The 16,965-nt window shown below is 40.3% G+C and overlaps 3 protein-coding genes across 11 annotated transcripts in view; 2 read left to right on the top strand and 1 right to left on the bottom strand.

The window, feature by feature from the left end:
• Positions 1–8,695, top strand: part of TOM1L1 (target of myb1 like 1 membrane trafficking protein) — a 49,215-nt gene extending 40,520 nt beyond the window's left edge. For all 5 annotated transcript variants that reach the window (XM_040497088.1, XM_040497090.1, XM_040497087.1 and 2 more), the window contains 5 exons: positions 2,166–2,217; positions 4,325–4,430; positions 4,878–4,959; positions 7,361–7,425; positions 7,913–8,695. In XM_040497088.1, coding sequence (XP_040353022.1) covers positions 2,166–2,217; positions 4,325–4,430; positions 4,878–4,959; positions 7,361–7,424 — 304 coding nt within the window. In that variant the 3' untranslated portion in view covers position 7,425; positions 7,913–8,695. The remainder of the gene's footprint in view (positions 1–2,165; positions 2,218–4,324; positions 4,431–4,877; positions 4,960–7,360; positions 7,426–7,912) is intronic.
• On the bottom strand, positions 8,627–16,573 carry COX11 (cytochrome c oxidase copper chaperone COX11). The gene is made up of 4 exons (XM_040497092.1): positions 16,162–16,573; positions 12,836–12,991; positions 10,012–10,137; positions 8,627–9,626 (listed from the first exon to the last, which is right to left on the bottom strand). The coding sequence occupies exons 1-4, from the start codon at positions 16,522–16,524 to the stop codon at positions 9,444–9,446; spliced, it is 828 nt and encodes a 275-aa protein (XP_040353026.1). The 5' UTR covers positions 16,525–16,573; the 3' UTR covers positions 8,627–9,443.
• A 23-nt stretch (positions 16,574–16,596) lies between these two features.
• The window catches only part of STXBP4 (syntaxin binding protein 4), a 179,138-nt gene continuing 178,769 nt past the window's right edge, over positions 16,597–16,965 (top strand). For all 5 annotated transcript variants that reach the window (XR_005797464.1, XM_040497083.1, XM_040497085.1 and 2 more), the window contains exon 1: positions 16,597–16,687. The gene's annotated coding sequence lies outside the window, so the exon portion shown is untranslated. The remainder of the gene's footprint in view (positions 16,688–16,965) is intronic.

The following is a 16,965-nucleotide window of genomic DNA, read 5'->3' as shown; positions in this document are numbered from 1 at the left end:
TTGTGAAGCTTTCAGCCTTACAGTTCTTCAGATATTTCAACAGTACACTTTCTATTGTCCTTCTGGGACTTTTGATGACACAGATGTTAGATCTGATATTGTCTTGTAAATCTCCAGAGTTCTGTTCATTAGTTTTTTCACTTTTTTCTCTGTTTTGTTGTTGTTGCTTTTTGTTTGTGTTTTTAAGATGGGATCATTTCTATTGATTTATGTTCAAGTTTGCTACTTATTTCCTCTCTCATCCCCATTTTACTACGGAGCTCATTCTGTAAATTTTTTTAGAATTTCAGTTACTGTATTTTCCAATTCTAAAATTACTATTTGACTCTTCTTTAGGTCTTATTTTTCTTTGAAATGACTTTCTATTTTTCCAGTTTTTTTCATGAGTGTTCACAGTTGCTTATTGGAGCATTTGTATAATGGCTGCTTTAAAATCTGAGGTAGTTTTAACGTCTCTATCCTCTTGATATTAGCGTTTGTCGATGGCCTTTTTTATTTTTTGCCTGTTGAAATTTTCCCAGTTCTTCACATGCCTAGTAATTTTGGATTGTATCTTGGGCGTTTTTAATGTTATGAGACACTTGCTCGCTATTTATTTATTTATGTATTTATTTATTTCAGATCATAGGATTTTAGTGTTTATTTTTGAGACAGAGAGACAGAGAGGCAGAGCATGAGTATGGGAGGGGCAGAGAGAGGGAGACACAGAATCTGAAGCAGGCTCCAGGCTCTGAGCTGTCAGCACAGAGCCCGACGTGGGGCTTGAACTGACAAACTGTGAGATCATGACCTGAGTTGAAGTTGGATGCTCAACTGAATGAGCCACCCAGGCACCCTAAGACACTTGCTCTTATTTGAATCCTGTTGAAGATGGTGCTATTTTGATTTTAGAAGGCAAACAACGTCACTAGATGCATGCTGCAGTTTCAACCTGCCTTTTTTTGTGCTGTCGTTCTAACATAGTTATGTTTTCAAAGACTTTGCAGTGCTTTTCAGATCTGCTTCATGTGGGCCACCCTGAGGCCTGGATGGGTGTATATTCATTTCTCAACATCTTTTGCATCCTGACTGGGATCAGATCCACAGAGACACAGATCAGGAAGTGAGCCCAGGATTTCATAAACAACTTTAAGGTTGATTCTCCACATTCCTTCCTCTTTGTGATTTCTCTAGCACTCTGCTTTTCTAGGATTTGCCCTTTCGGTTCTCCAGTCAGAAAGCTTCAGTTAACCTACTATATGTCGTTTATTTCCTTGATTATGCTTGTGTCTAAACCCAAATGGTGGGACAGAAAGAATGAAAACAACAAAACAGAGTTTGCCCTGCCCTCTGGCATCACAGTTACACCTGTTGGAAGGAAGGGTCCTCTCAAATTTTTAAGCCTCTACAGGTCCCCGTTGGCTTCTGCTGTCACTCCAGCCATTTTGGGATTGCCTCAGCTTTAGAGAGGGAGAGAACAGAAAGGAAAGGAAAAAAAAGAGTAAGGAATTTCCACACTATCTCTGAGCATTAGGACTTCTCTTTTCTGCTCCTTGAGTGAAAACAGAAGGGCTTCTCCTAGAGCTGTCTGTCCTTACTGCCCACTCTGGGGTTTTAGGCTTCATTGCATTCAGGTTCTGGAACACCAGAGGTGGGGGAAGAAAGGTACTAATGATCTGTGGATACTCAAATTCCAGTCCTTCCCAGTCATCCTGTAACTATTGACTTTTCAGTCCTCAAATATTTGCCCCATGCATTCTGTTCTGGTTTTAGAGTTGGCTTTGGTAGGAGAGATAGGGCAAAGTGTATTTGGTATAGATTAGAACCAGGACCCTCCCCACCTTCCTTCCTAACCTCTACTCCGTATTGTGTCTCATCCTTCAGGAAATGATGGATGGTAGCTACTCTGATGGAAAGGTTAAAGGCTTGTTCTCACTAGTATACCATGTATACTTCAGGGTCTCAGGGCTGCCACTGCCAAGGGACACCTTCTTTGTCTTTACTCCTTGGTGTTTGGACATCAAAAGCTGGTAAGCATGAAAACCAGATGGCAATTGTTACATAAGATTAATATTCCGTTGCAGTCTGAAAGTACATTTTAGGTTTTGTTTGTAGGAAGTCATCTTACTTTTTGCATTTGTGTTCTCGCTGTAGGGTAATCATACTGTCTTATCATACTCTCCTAGGTTTGCCCAAAGGACCGGCCAAAACATCACCGCAAACCATACATATGAGAGCGTAAGTAATGAAACTTCCTGGGCAGCACACCTAGTCAGCAGGTTGTCATGGCTAAGAAGGAATTCCTGGTCATTAAATCTCATGTTCTGTTCAGCGTTTTGGTATATGTCCTATAACGTGTTGACAGCCCTTGTTAGGACTTCTCTTTGTCTTCTTTTTAATCTTTCAAGATGGACAAGTTGAATCTTACTTCTGTTAGAAAAATGGTTAAGGATCAAAATTCCTTTAGTGTTTGTTTATATTAGCTGTCTCCTCCTTTCCTTCCATCCTCTTTGATAGACTTCAGACAGGCTGTCTCATTCCTACCACTCTGCTGGCACACCTCTTGTCAAGGTCTCCCGTGATCTCTACGTTACCAAATCAAGTACTGCAATTTTCAGTCCTCGTCTTACCTGCTTTATCAGCAGCAGGTGACAGTCAGTCACTTCCTCCTGTTTTGCACATGTGGCTTTCAGACACCACTCATTTTTTTCTTCTCTTGCCTCCTTTCCACTATGTCTCCTTTACTGGTCCCCACTCTTCTACTGGCCTTTGAGTCTTGGAGATCCCAGGGCTTAAGTTTCAGACTTCTGCTTTCATTCTTCCATGGTCTTCTGGTCTCTTATCTTAAAATACCATTCAGATTCTGACAACTTGTAATTGGTATCTGCAGCCCATGATCTCCCTTAAACTCAGAACTCAACTTTCCGAGGAAACTCTTCTTGCTTTCTTCCTAGTCCTGGCTCTCCACCTGCACCTCCTGTACTCTTCCCCACCTCAGTAAAGGAACCCTCCACTATTGCAGTTGCTCAAGTCAAAACCTTGGAGACCAGTGCTTGCTCTCTGCCTTTTTACCGTTTCTCTTCGAACAGTGTATCCATTATCTAGCTGCTTCTCATGGCCTCCACTTCTGCATTGCAGTCCAAGCCATCAGAGGGATATTGCAGTGGCCTCCTAAGGTTACCTTGCTTTAAATTTTTTTTTTTTTTTAACATTTATTTTTTTGGGACAGAGAGAGACAGAGCATGAACGGGGGAGGGGCAGAGAGAGAGGGAGACACAGAATCAGAAACAGGCTCCAGGCTCTGAGCCATCAGCCCAGAGCCCGACGCGGGGCTCGAACTCACGGACCGCGAGATCGTGACCTGGCTGAAGTCGGACGCTTAACCGACTGCGCCACCCAGGCGCCCCAAGGTTACCTTGCTTTAGCCTTCACCTCCCTCTCCACCCTCACCCCCACTGTGCAATCTCTTTTCAAAACAAACCAGAACTATCCTTAAAAAAAAAAAAAGTAGTCATATTAACTGCTCTAAACCCACCTAGGATTTCCTTCCTCCATTTCGCTCTGTAAAAACCTGAAATGCTGATCTCACACCTTCCATTACCTCTTCGACTTCACCTCTCTTCCTTGGCTCACTCTGCTCCAATGGCACTGGCCTTCTCTGCTTCAGAGGATGTGACCTTGGGCCCCCTCAGATAATCAGTCACAGCACCCACATCAGTCAGGACTCTGCTTAAATGTTCCCAATGGTGAGGCATTCCTTGACCATTACTGTCAGAGCAATAGCCTACCCCATCTACCTGAGCCTTTTTTGTTTGTTTTTTAAGAGCACTTGCTATCTAACATCTCTTTACATTTGTTTGCTTCAAGGGGGCAGGGATTTGGCCTGTTTTATTTATAGCACCTAGTAGGTGCCCAAGATTTATTCATGAAATGAATGAGGAAGATTAGGAGATTAATCTTTATCAGTACTGATTTGGTGCTGTTATCTTATGCCTTTCTGTAGGGTAAAGATTTATTTTCCTGTTTGAGGCTGAGATTTTTTAGTGTGAAACAACAGACCCTAGACTGAGCCATACAATTCTTTTTTTTTTTTTAAAGCAAAATGTTAATTTTACATTTTATATGGGAAATGAGGTGCAGTGGGCATGAAACCAGAGAGAAAAGTAATAAGTGTTATAAATGGTTATTAACCTAAAAAAGTAATAGTTCATAATTTCTAATTCTTGTCCAGTTGGGAGGATATGGTAGTTGGAATAGTGCCACTTAGAAGCCTGGTAATGTAAATAATAAAAAAAAAAAACTTAATGTAGAATGTTTATTTGAACATGTACTGTGTTTTCTTCAGTTTCCAGAATATTCAAATTCAGTACTACTACAGCCAGTTAATGTGCAGAACGTTCCAGCAACACCATCAAGCCAGAGACTGCCATCCTTGCCCATCAGTCACCCAGGTACTTGAGACCTGTTATTTGCATTGAATAAGGGATCTTGTAAGAGTATAGGAGTCTGCCGGAGATTTACTGCTGATTGAAAATAGAGAGAGAGGAAACACTAGGACTTCAGTGTGCTTCTTTAAGCTCCATGAAGTAAATTCATGGCTCATATCATTATGACCGACATTCGATTATAAAAAATGCTTCCGTTGTGCTGAATGTTGTATTTGAAATGCTGAGGGAAAGGAGTCTTTAGTGGAAGTTTGCAAATCCTTTTGTTCTCTATAGATTTGTTGTACTTGGGAGTAGCATTAGAACACCAGTTGTATTTGTTTCTGGCTGTCAGTGTTTCGTAGGGTCTCATGTTTGAAGTCGCAATCATAAAGAGATTATTAATTGTGTATGTGTTCTTGAAAAGCACAATGTGTGTTTACTGGTGGGCTTTTTGTTTTGTTTTGCCTGAAGCAATGGCAGAGAATGATCTCCAACCACCCAATTACTACGAGGTAATGGAGTTTGATCCCTTGGCTCCTGTTGTCACTACAGAGTAAGTCATTTACAAAATGATTAATTTATTTTTTGTCTTGGTTCCCTTCAGTAACAGAGCTAAACGGGGCTTGGTTGTATATTTAACTTTGTTTAGGTCTTGGCAGAAAATAATGATCTTATTAAAAATGACTTATGAGATTTTATGGGGACTGTTGCTCTTTTTTTTTAAATTAATTAATTTATTTATTTAGAGAGAGAGAAGGAGTGTGAGCAGGGGAGGGCAGAGAGAGAAGGAGACACAGAATCCGAAGCAGGCTCCAGGCTCCGAGCTGTCAGCACAGAGCCCAGTGCAGGGCCTGAACTCATGAGCCATGAGATCATGACCTGAGCCGAAGTCAGACGCTTGACTGACTGAGCCCCCCAGGTGCCCTTGGAGACTGTTGCTCTTAATGGTCTTACTGTGGTCAGCCTTGTGACTAAAAAATAAAAATGCTGGGGCTGCACATTAAGAAATAACTGGAACCATCAAGTACATTAGTGGATTCCTTGCAGATGCCTTGGGAGAAAGGTTCTCTCTAGTTTGAAAAAGACACTATATTCACTGATTGGTGACATAAGTAACACCTCATTGATGGATTATTTGAACTGTTCTTTGACTAATCACAAATAAGAACTTGTTTTTAGTCTTCACTATATGTCAACAATGTGCTTAAAATGGATTAGTGTAGTCTTTTTAAGTTGAAATCCTTGGAGTACCATTATTTCATGATTTCATATTGGTGGAGTATATATATTTATGTGATGGTAGGCTCGTTAGAACTTTAATATACTTTGACTGACAGTTTACCCCCAAAATTATTAAAGCAAGTTTATGGAAACTGTTGTTCAGAAACAGGCAGCCTTTAGGCAATATCTTGTTTACAGCTGTGTTTTGTTTGACCCATGTGGAATTAAAACCATGCATTTAAAAATTAATTGCCAAAAGTTAAAAACTGGGATATTGTTAAAAAGAAAAAAAAACAAAAAACACAATTCTGGACTTTGGATTCTTTTGATGCTATGGCAACGCCAGTATTTTTAAATGCTAGCAACAGGGGGGCGCCTGGGTGGCACAGTAGGTTAAGCGTTCGACTTCAGCCAGGTCACGATCTCGCGGTCCGTGAGTTCGAGCCCCGCGTCAGGCTCTGGGCTGATGGCTCAGAGCCTGGAGCCTGTTTCGATTCTGTGTCTCCCTCTCTCTCTGCCCCTCCCCCGTTCATGCTCTCTCTCTCTCTGTCCCAAAACAAATAAAAAAAAAAAAAAAAACGTTGAAAAAAATAAATGCTAGCAATAGGTTGGGGCTGAATAGTAGCTGCCTCCTCAAGACAAGGTATGCTGTGTAGTTCACCAGGCCCCAAATGGCCCTCTATGCCCATTTATTTGATCTGTCTGGCATGTGTAAACATTTGAGGTTTTGACCCCTGGCTTTATTTTAAAAAATTTTTGTTTTTAGTTTTGAGAGAGAGCGCTAGCAGTGGAGACGCAGACACACACACACACACACACACACACACACACACACAGAATCTGAAGTAGGCTCCAGGCTCTGAGCTTGTCTGCACAGAACCTGACCCCTGGTTTTAAACCACAAATGTAGTGATCCATTTTAGTATAATTTATGAATTTTAACAGACTTAGGAGTTCATTAAGAATTTTTTTCCTAATGTAGGGTTGCAAAATTTCCCTAGGTCATTCTGCTTGATAAAGTATCACTGAATGTATTAGTAGCTTAAAGAATTAGAAATTGCATCCAAACAGGAAGTTAAGTTTAATATATTCTAGTTAATTAGGAAATTGTTGTCAGTAGATATGACAGTGCAACAGATATTAAATGTGAGATTGGGTGGCTCAGTCGGTTAAGCGTTTGACTTCGGGCTCAGGTCATGATCCTTTGGTTTGCAGGTTCAACCCCTGTGTGTCAGGCTCTGTGCTGACAGCTCAGAGCCTGAAGCCTGCTTTGGATTCCGTCTCCCTCTCTCTTTGCCCCTTTCCCAGTCATGCTCTGTCTCTCTCACTCTCTCAAAAATAAATAAACATTAAAAAAGTGGCCCAGGTGTTTGGACTATAATAACATAGGTGGAAATACTAATATTTTTATATGTTTTAAAACCTGGAAAAACTATACAATTTTTTTTTATAGGCAGAAAGGAAACTGTTCAAGTTTGAGCCACATTTTTCATTAAGTCACAAGTAAAATGAATTGGTTATATGAAATACATATTTATAAGATGCAAGGGAATTACAGCATTAGGCTCTAAGAAAGCTATTATGTAAGCTTCAGGACAGAGATCTGTTTTTATTCACTGATACACACTGAGTACCTAAAACAGCACCAGATTTTTAGTTAAGGTGTTGGCAGTTAAAGCCAAAGTAGTACTTTGATATATAACCTTTTTGCCACGATGGCTTGTTTGTTTCAGAGCTGTTTATGAAGAAATTGATGTTCATCACCAGAAAGGAGCCCAAAGTCACAGTGACTGTTGAGGTAGACTTCAATGACACAACTTCTATTGCCCACTCTACAGACTTCCTGTGTAACTGCCACTTTGTGTGTTTAGTATTCACATTTTGTAAAGGCCATCTGAGTCTGACACTTTGAGTATAAATCTTAGTACAAAAGCTCATCTCAGTCACTCAAATTGGAATGAAATATCTTTGTAATCTTATTAGCTAAAAATAATCTTTAGAATGTAGAAGTTGGTTTATGGTATAGAAATATTAATGCTAACAAAAATAATGATCAACAGAAACTTCTTAGCACTGAAATAGACATGTATCTTTTATGTACAGTTAAGGAGTGGTAGAACCCACTCATTGCTCATCCAGGGAGGCCTGGATTCCTCCTATATGCTGTATTAATCATACCATTTTATTTACTAATGAATGTGTGGCCACCAGTAGCCCATTAACCTTGTTTATTCCCCTCACACCCTCCTCCATGGAAGTAATACATTCCCATGTTTCTGCATTAGGTTGTGAGTCTCTCGTTATCCAGGAATGGAGAAAGAGAAGGAAAGGCTGAAGGCCGGCTGTCTTCTTCTTACACTAGGTGGAAGTGGGTGACCAGCTCACTAACTGCATTTAGAGGTGTCACCTCTCCTATGCAGCTTGGAGGCCCAGAAGACCAGACCTACCAGCACATCAGAACCATGGTGGAACAGTTCTCCTCTGCAGTAACAGAAGAGTAACAGTTCCAGAGTAACATTTATATTTCCTGACCACAGCTTAAGCTTTATTTTGAAACAACTTGGTTATAACGTATATTCACTTGAAACTTCAGAAGAAAAATTCACTGTACCTAGGCCAGCGGGTTTAATTATAACATCTTAGGCTTCACAGGCCTTCCTACATTTAGAAAAGAAATCCTCACACTGCTGTGATAAGAGTAGATGAAGATTATTTTATTACAAAATAATTATGTAAACTATTGAGTGCCTTCATTTAAAGTTGAATGTAAAAGTCAATTTTTACTTTTTTTTTTTTTTTAATAAAGAATACTTGTTTAGAATTAGGACTTGTAAAAGCCTTGATGATTGTAGTTTATATTTCAGGTACTGTGAAGAGGTCACTGGACTCTGTATCAAGTTGCCTTTAAATATGGTTCTTTATAATACTAAATGATCTTTTTCTCCCCTTTTTACTGCAATTAATATTTCTATTTGAAACAAACGCTACTGAAAACATTCAGAATATATTGTACGTTTATGTCATAAATTACAATGATAAAAAAATTACCATTAAAACAATTTAATACATCTTTTTTACACGTCTGTTCATAGAACTTCTGATGTCAGTAAGTTCACACTTATTCACAACCCCACACTTACATTTTAACATTCAAGGACTTGAACTATCACAGGAAATACTAGAATCCTAGTAAACGTATTTATGCATTTTCTTTCATTTTCATGATGCTGAAATTTCAAAATAATTAGTCAGTACTCAGAATATAAAATAGGCCTAGATCCTAAAGGAAAAAGAGAGTCAAATCTGAAATCAGAATGTAATCTCTGGGCAGGCTGTTAGGACTCAGTGATTCCTCTTCCATTGTGAGCTTTTAAAATAGGATGGTTCACAAGAAAAGAAAGTAGTAACCAACTATTTTAGAAATAACAAAAATAGGCAGAAGTTATGGCCTGGAGCCTAAAACAACTGTGGGAATAATAAAAGTACTCAGTGCTACAAGTATGAAGGGTTAATAAACTGAACCATGAAGTCCGTGCCTACTTATTTAAGAAACAAAGCGTTTCTTTTAATATTACCTATCAAACTCTCTGGTTTTGAATAGTCCTACATTCTAAATGGGCCTGTGGATTCCTTAGGACTGACAGCTGAAACTGTTCATTCAATTTTAAGCAGGGTAAATTAGTTGAAAAAATAAACACAGCATTATATAATATTTAAAATAGCTTTACATTACTGTAAAGTATTTCTCCCCTGAGAAGACTAAATACATGATTTTTCAAAAATCACAAATCTGAAGCAGGACTTAAGATGCTGACTTCAATTATAGCCTGGAAGCGGCAACTTCTGTCCCTCCTTTGCTTCAAAAAAAGTATAAGAAAGAGTGATGAGATCAACATTCACCATTCTTGGATCTTCAGCAAATTCAGGATCGATGTAGAAAAACACTGGCATATCTACTTCCTCTTGTGGATTAAGCCTTTGTTCTTCAAAACAGAAGCACTAGAAATTATAAAGGGTATTTGTTTAGTTTCTGTTAGAATACAAATAATAATGGTTCATTTCTTGGCTGTAGTGAGCATACTGCAATTAATATTATAATAAAAAATACAATTAAATATAAACTAAGTTCTGTGACAGAATGACATTCTCTTTTCATCTCATTGACTTTTGCTTTAAAATTAAGACCAAAAATTGTTTTAAAGTTAAAAGCAGATTCCCATTTGGTTCATCGTCTCAACAACGAACCATAGTTATTATAAGCAATGGGAAAAAAGTTCAATGTTTAGAAGAAATGATTAGTTTCTACACAACACTGCAGTAAGTTTAGTACTAACCAGTTTATGGAATATGATGAAAATACATAAAAGTTTTCATATAGCTATACCTGTATTTTATTGAAATACTGTCCAGCTTCAAATGGTACAACATTGTATGTAGAAATTCCAATTACTGGTTTGTCTGTAGGATTCTTAGCTTTATAAAACGCCAGTGCAGTCTCTCCTGGCACTACCTGTTTTAAGAAAAATATACATTATCAATACTTTAAATCTCACAGCTCCTCCTTTCCCTATTAGTCATATTTTTCCTATTCGTCAGACCACAATATTTTATCTAATAATGTCGAAGGTCAGCAAAATAAATTGTGGATACTACCCATGAACATGGGTTTTTTTTTTATTTTTTTATTTTATTTTTTTACATTTTACTTATTTTTGAGAGAGAGAGAGAGAGAGAGAGCACAAGTGGGGGAGGGACAGATAGAGAGGGAGACACAGAATCCGAAGGAGGCTCCAGGCTCTGATCTGTCAGCACAGAGCCTGACATGGGGCTGGAATTCACAACCTGTGAGATCATGACCTGAGCCGAAGTCAGACGCTCAACTGACTGAGCCACCCAGGCACCCCAACATCTGGTTTTTAAATTTTATTTGCCTATGTCCATGAAGAACTAGTGCTCTATTAATCATTAATTGTGTACCGTCCTCTTATATATCTGAAGTCTTCAAGCAATGATCTGCAAATTAAAATGTCCGAGGGGCACCTGGGTGGCTCAGTCGGTTAAGCGTCCGATTTCGGCTCAGGTCACGATCTCACGGTCCGTGAGTTCGAGCCCCACGTCGGGCTCTGTGCTGACCGCTCGGAGCCTGGAGCCTGTTTCAGATTCTGTGTCTCCCTCTCTCTCTGACCCTCCCCCATTCATGCTCTGTCTCTCTCTGTCTCAAAAATAAACATTAAAAAATAAATACAAAAAAATGTCCAAGGAAAGCCAAGCCTATCATAGCCCAAGCCTGACTTAACACTTATACCTGAACATAATTATATGACCAATATAGATTCTTTTTAAGAGGTTAACATTAAACTCAGCTTACAACCAGAGTAAATTGAACTTCTGACCAGAGTAAAACTGACTGAATAGAATTTTTATTTAACCAAAAAGCACTAATACACTTTTTGAGAGAACAGATTTTTTTAAAATTGCAAGGCTGTAGGGGCCCTGGGTGGCTCAGTTGATTAAGCATCAGACTTCGCCTCAGGTCATGATCTCGCGTTTCATGAGTCTGAACCTTGCATTGGGCTCTCTGCTGTCAGTGCACAGCCCACTTCGGAAACTCTGGCCTTCTCCCTTTCTGCCCCTCACTTTCTGCTCACATGCACTCCCTCTCTCTCAAAAATATTTGGGGGGTGCCTGGGTGGCTCAGTCAGTTAAGCGTCCGACTTCGGCTTAGGCCATGATCTCGCGGTTTGTGAGTTCGATCCCTGCATTGGGCTCTGCAGATGCTGACAGCTCAGAGCCTGGAGCCTGCTTTGGGTTCTGTGTCTCCCTCTCTCTCTGACCCTCCCCCCTTGTGCTCTCTATCAAAAATAAATAACATGAAAAAGAAAAAAAACATTTGGAAAAAATTGCAAGGCTTTAAAAAAATCAATTTCCAAAGGATTCTCTGTCCTTTGTACCATTTCAGACACTAATATCTTGCACAACTAGTATATAATTAGAACATTCAAAATCATAACCTATGAAACCCTTAATCATTGAAGAATTCAGTCATGTTTACTAACATGCGGGAACACCAATATTTATAAGGGTTTCCCAATAAGAGTCACAATTAAGCTTTTCTGGCTATTCCTCAGCTCATGAGATAATTTCAATTAAATCCTCCAGGATTCCAGTTAGTCAAGATTTTAGGAAACTTTTAAAGTAGAGCTTTTCTGAAGTAGAACATGACTATTTATTATGGTTACTTCAAAGGTTCTCATTTTTTTTAAGAAATAAGGATACACACAAACACACACATTTTTAAAATTTATTTTTAAGTAATCTCTACATCCAACATGGGGCTTGAACTCATAACCCCAAGATCAAGAGTCACATGTTCTTCCCACTGAGCCAGCCAAGAGCCCTGAGATGGGGATCCTTTTTTTTTTTTTTTTGAGAGGCAGAATGCTTGTGAGGCAGGAAGAGGGGTAGGGAGAGGCTGAGAGAGGGAGGGGGGGAGAGGGAGAGGGGGAGAGAATCCTAAGTGGGCTCCACACTCAGGACGGATTCTAAGGCAGGGCTTGATCCCATAAACCGTGGGGTGATGAGCTGAAATCAAGAGTCAGATACTTCACCAACTGAGCCACCCAGAGGCTGCAGTAGTTTAATTTATATCAAAAGTATCCCTTCTCGGTGCACCTGGGATCCAGCCCCACTAGGGCTCTGCACTATCAGTGCACAGCCTGCTTGGGATTCTCCCTCTCCATCCCTCTCTGCCCCTCTTCCGTGTGCACTCTCCTCACAATAAATAAATATTTTTTAAAAATGAGTAAACTACTTTTCATTGTAACCAATGATTTTCCTTTTTTTCCCCTTATCTATACCTGAGGCTATGCTACACACGGCAGCACCGCTGCTCCTACTCTCAGGATTACTGTCCACAAATTTCTTAGTGAATTCTTAATACGACTCTGATAAAAACTGAGGACCTTCTCCATTGTTCCAAACTGACATTTACTGCAGTATCATTTAACTTAAAGTATATTCTGTTACATTGAGATAGGGCCCTGTCAAAAAGTAGTCTGTGAGAATAAAAGAATTACAGTAATGGAGTATCAGTTTTTTGAGATTATGTTTACATGAGTGTTCTCTAAATTGTGAAAGTTTCAGTGATGCAATAAAATAATTTTTACAATGAAAAAAGTAATCTTTTCATAACTACTTTAATCACTTACATAGATTTCTGTTTGCTGAGGTCTAAAATTCCACTGGAGGCTTGCATGCACATCTGCATTAAAGGTGACTTTGATAATTCGATCCTTCACAGGCACCATGTTTTCAATCTGGTCCGACACATGACCTGCTACTGCTGACCCTCCAAGACCAGTAGTCTAGGTATTAAAGATATTAAGTATATTAAAGTAGAACATGTTAAACAATACTTACAGGTGATTATGGGATAAAAACAAAATCTTAAAAACAATTTAATAATCTAGTAGGATCCCAGTTCATACTGTCACTGCCCATTTCCTATGAATGTATCAATGGTTTGACCACCTCTGGGGTGTCAAGGGCCTGTATTTGTTAGAGTCATATTTTTTTTCGGTAATCACTTGGGTATTGGACACAGTAAAAAAAAAAAAAAAAAAAATGACTCATATGGGAGAAAGCTGACTCACCAATGGTAATATAGCTCAGAATTTTAGCTTAACTTTTCATAAAACCTATTTCCTTTTATTGCCAGTGTTTTATATAAACTATTAGTCATTAGAAGTAAAAATTACCCATGACCCTATCATTTCAATGAAACTATTTAAATAATTAAATTACCCACAGCCCCCTCTGATCCCTTTCCATATCATCACTTTTATGGCATAGATTAGTTTGTAGCTTCACTTTTGTATTCTGCTTTTTTCAAGCATCACAAGTGTTCTGCCACGTTAATAAATGTTTCTGTAATTTTTTCCTGTACTTCTTTGTATAGTACAGCTTTTATAAACATCATCAGTTAATCAGAGAACCTGATCCCTTTCGCCGCTGAATCAACAAACCTTAAGACATCAGGAATATTTGTGCCTGACTCTTCTTGCCTATCTTCATTGCCATTATCTCCTTATCATCACAGATGTTTAAAAATAAAAATCCTTACTTCCAGGGTCATCATTCTTCTGATGCGTGAGGTTGCCAGAATTCTGGTCTTCGGATAATTAATCTGTTACTATACTAGGAAAAAAATATCAAATTTGAGGCTAGGGGAAGACTCCCAGCAAAATACAGTATTACTATCTTCCACTTATTACACAAGTCACCTAACTGTACTCAGCTGCCATGCAACATTACTGAAGTACATTATGAACCTACAAGATGTATTAGAGGGCAAGCCTTTTATCTTTTTTTTAGGAAGTAAATTCTTCTGCCCGAGAGGGCTATAATGCTTAAGTTTTAAGATGTAACTCCTGAAGAATCTGAATCAGTTGAATAAAGATTCCTTAATATATTGTGACAGGAAGTCTCTGAATACAGATCCTTCAAATTTGCAAGCTTGATAATTAGAGAAATAAGAATAGAGAAGGGCAATGAAAATATTTCCTGGGCTCTAGTCTAGTTCTGCCATTAACTAGCTCCAAGAATTAAATACATTTTACTTTTGGGGGACTATCCATACTCATAAAATGAGGTCTCTGTATTAAATTGTTTATATAATTCTTTATTTTTGGCTCTAAAGTTCTGTGATTCCAAAAGCGAAAGAGATGCTCTTCTGGAAACTTAACATCAAACTTGACTGAAGTTTAGGATTATAAATTACAATTGTTTTGCCTATCCTGCTCTGCATTTGCACACACACATGCAAAAATACTGTCATTCACTTCAGTTTAAAGCAGAGTTTCACAACTTTGGAACTAAGGGCATTTTGGTTTGGATAATTCTTTGGTTTGGGGAGGAGCGAGTGTCTGTGCTGTGCAATGCTGAATGTTTACCAATCAGCATCCCTAGACTCTACCCACTAGATACCAGTGGCACCCTTCCTGTTCACCTCCCAGGTTGTGACAACCAAAAATGTATTCACACACTGCTAAATATTCCCTGAAGAATAAAACTGACCCCTTCTACCCCCATGATTTTCAGAGATTTATACTTGATATTTTGGATTCAGTTCTGCTTATGATTTAACCAACTGCTAGTTCTGGGATTCATGCTAGGTCCAGGCTGCCGTCCGATGAAAACTAATTCACATTCTACACTCATCCTCTTGAATCAATCTACTGCATACCCACATAAATGCCAATATTAGGAGACTGAAAAGTCCTTTTGACTTGCTTTAGTTATAAAAAATAAGGTCAAGTTAATCTCCAAAAGGACAGGGAAAGTAAGACCGACATTAACAATCCTGGCAGGAAAAAGCAGTTAGCCAATGATTCCCAAAATAGTACACATTGGGATCACCCAGGAATTTTTAAAACATTACTAATACCTGACTCCCACTCTGAGACATTCTGATTTAAGTGGTTCCGGATGTGACCTGAGTGTCAGGATTTTTTAAAAGCTCTTCAGATGATTCCCACTCACAACAAAGTTGGAGAATCACTATCATTTAATGAATAATGTGTAGCTCTAACCTGTGTTATGTTTTTTAAACAGAAATTCCTGGGCCACACCCAGACCTCCTAATCAGTATTTCTAGGTAAGGGAGCCCTAACATGTTCATTAAAGTAGCTCCACTAGGAGTCCTAATGACCAGCCAAAGCAGCAAACTACTTAAGGAGAATATATACGAATATATATGAATATATACGAAATAAATAAAAGTGTGGCTTCGCACATGGTCCTCAAATATTAGTCTGCATCAAAATCAGCTAGGGGACTTACTAAAACACAGATAGCTGGGCCCCTCCCCCAGAGTTTGATTCAGTAGCTCTGCAGTTTGATCCAAGAATGTGCACCCAAGTTCCCAGGTGATGGGACGCTGGTCGTCCGGGGAAACACACTTGAAGAACAACTGCATTAGGGTTTCTGATCTAAAAGAGAGCCCTGGGTAAGCACATTACAGTCATATATTAACAGTGGAGGGAAGCCTCATGCCTCTTTGTATGAATTAAACGCTACTCCCAGTTTAAGCCCAAGTTACAAGCATACTCCCATTTCTGGGTTAACCTTCGCAGGTAAACCATACACGGTTCACAGAATGACTGTACTAACGTAATTTACATTTTAAACGCGAACATCTGTGTGAGTAGCAAGAGGGTAAGGCAGGTTGCCGGACGGCAGAGTATATAGGCTGCGGACCTTTTAGGTGATGTAGCTCAGAGATAGGAAACTTCACTCTGCAGTGTGGTCGGTATAAGCACGATCACTATAGGGGCGTGGGTTCTATCCGTAACTTTGCCACTAACTTTTTTTGGTAAGCTTGGGCAAGTCACTTTTCAAAGCCTGTTTCCTCTCTGGTGGAGCAACCTCAGACATCCCTCCAACACGACACGGAGGAGCGATCGCTGTCCAGGAAGCTGTCCTGCACCTCCGCCCCTCCAGATGGCACAGCCCAGGGTGCAGCACTGGCGCCTACCTGACAATACAGCCGATAAAGGGGCACGGCGGCGTAGGACGCCCCCAGCATGCCCACTGCGGCTGCGGCCACGTACGTGAGGACCGTCTTGTTCCGACGCCGCCAATCCTCCTCCTGCGCGCGCGTGAAAGGGTTCGTGCTCTTCGGCCGCCGCGGCGGCTGCAGGGCCAGGTCCCGGGCCGGGTTCGGACGCCTCCATGTCCCAATCCACCTCAGCCCTGTCTCATCACTTCCTGTCCCATTTCTTCCCACCCTGAGATACGGCTGTACCCTCTCCGCAACCCAGGTCGGGGACCCAGGGTGACTCCAACGCCAGCCACAGACAGCAGCGGTCCTTAATACGGGACGCCAGAGCCCTCCCATAGCCCCCGGAGAGAGCTCCAGACGTCACGACGAACGGCCAGATCTCGCGAGGCCAGCTCAGTCTCGCGACATCTGGGATGAGCCTGCCGCTGCTTTGGCTACTGGACTCTTCAGGTGGCGGCGTTTGCAGTCGGGCTACGGAGGCCGGGTAGCCAGATTACGGGTAAGTTCGCGTTTTACTTCTTGAGTGTTCCTCCCACTGTGCTTCCCTCCAGTGCCTATTCTAACTTCCTTTTAGGAAAACGCCTTGCGCTCCGCCGCGTGCAAGCACATCACCATTTGGGCTTGTGTCCCTGATCTTCCTAAAGTCCGCCACCCTTTGTCTCGACCTAGCGGCCCTCAGCCGCTGGCCGCTGCTTACTGCTCTGGACTTGAGCTCAGGGATCACCTCTTCCAGGAAGCCTGCCTGTGTTCACCACAGCGCACCACAACACTCCCACG

The sequence above is a fragment of the Herpailurus yagouaroundi genome, unplaced genomic scaffold (genome assembly GCF_014898765.1).
Source record: "Herpailurus yagouaroundi ecotype Mexico unplaced genomic scaffold, PumYag 189, whole genome shotgun sequence".
Classification (NCBI taxonomy): domain Eukaryota; kingdom Metazoa; phylum Chordata; class Mammalia; order Carnivora; family Felidae; genus Herpailurus; species Herpailurus yagouaroundi.
Note: the sequence above shows the minus strand (reverse complement) of the source record. Positions and strands in the feature narration are given on the sequence as shown.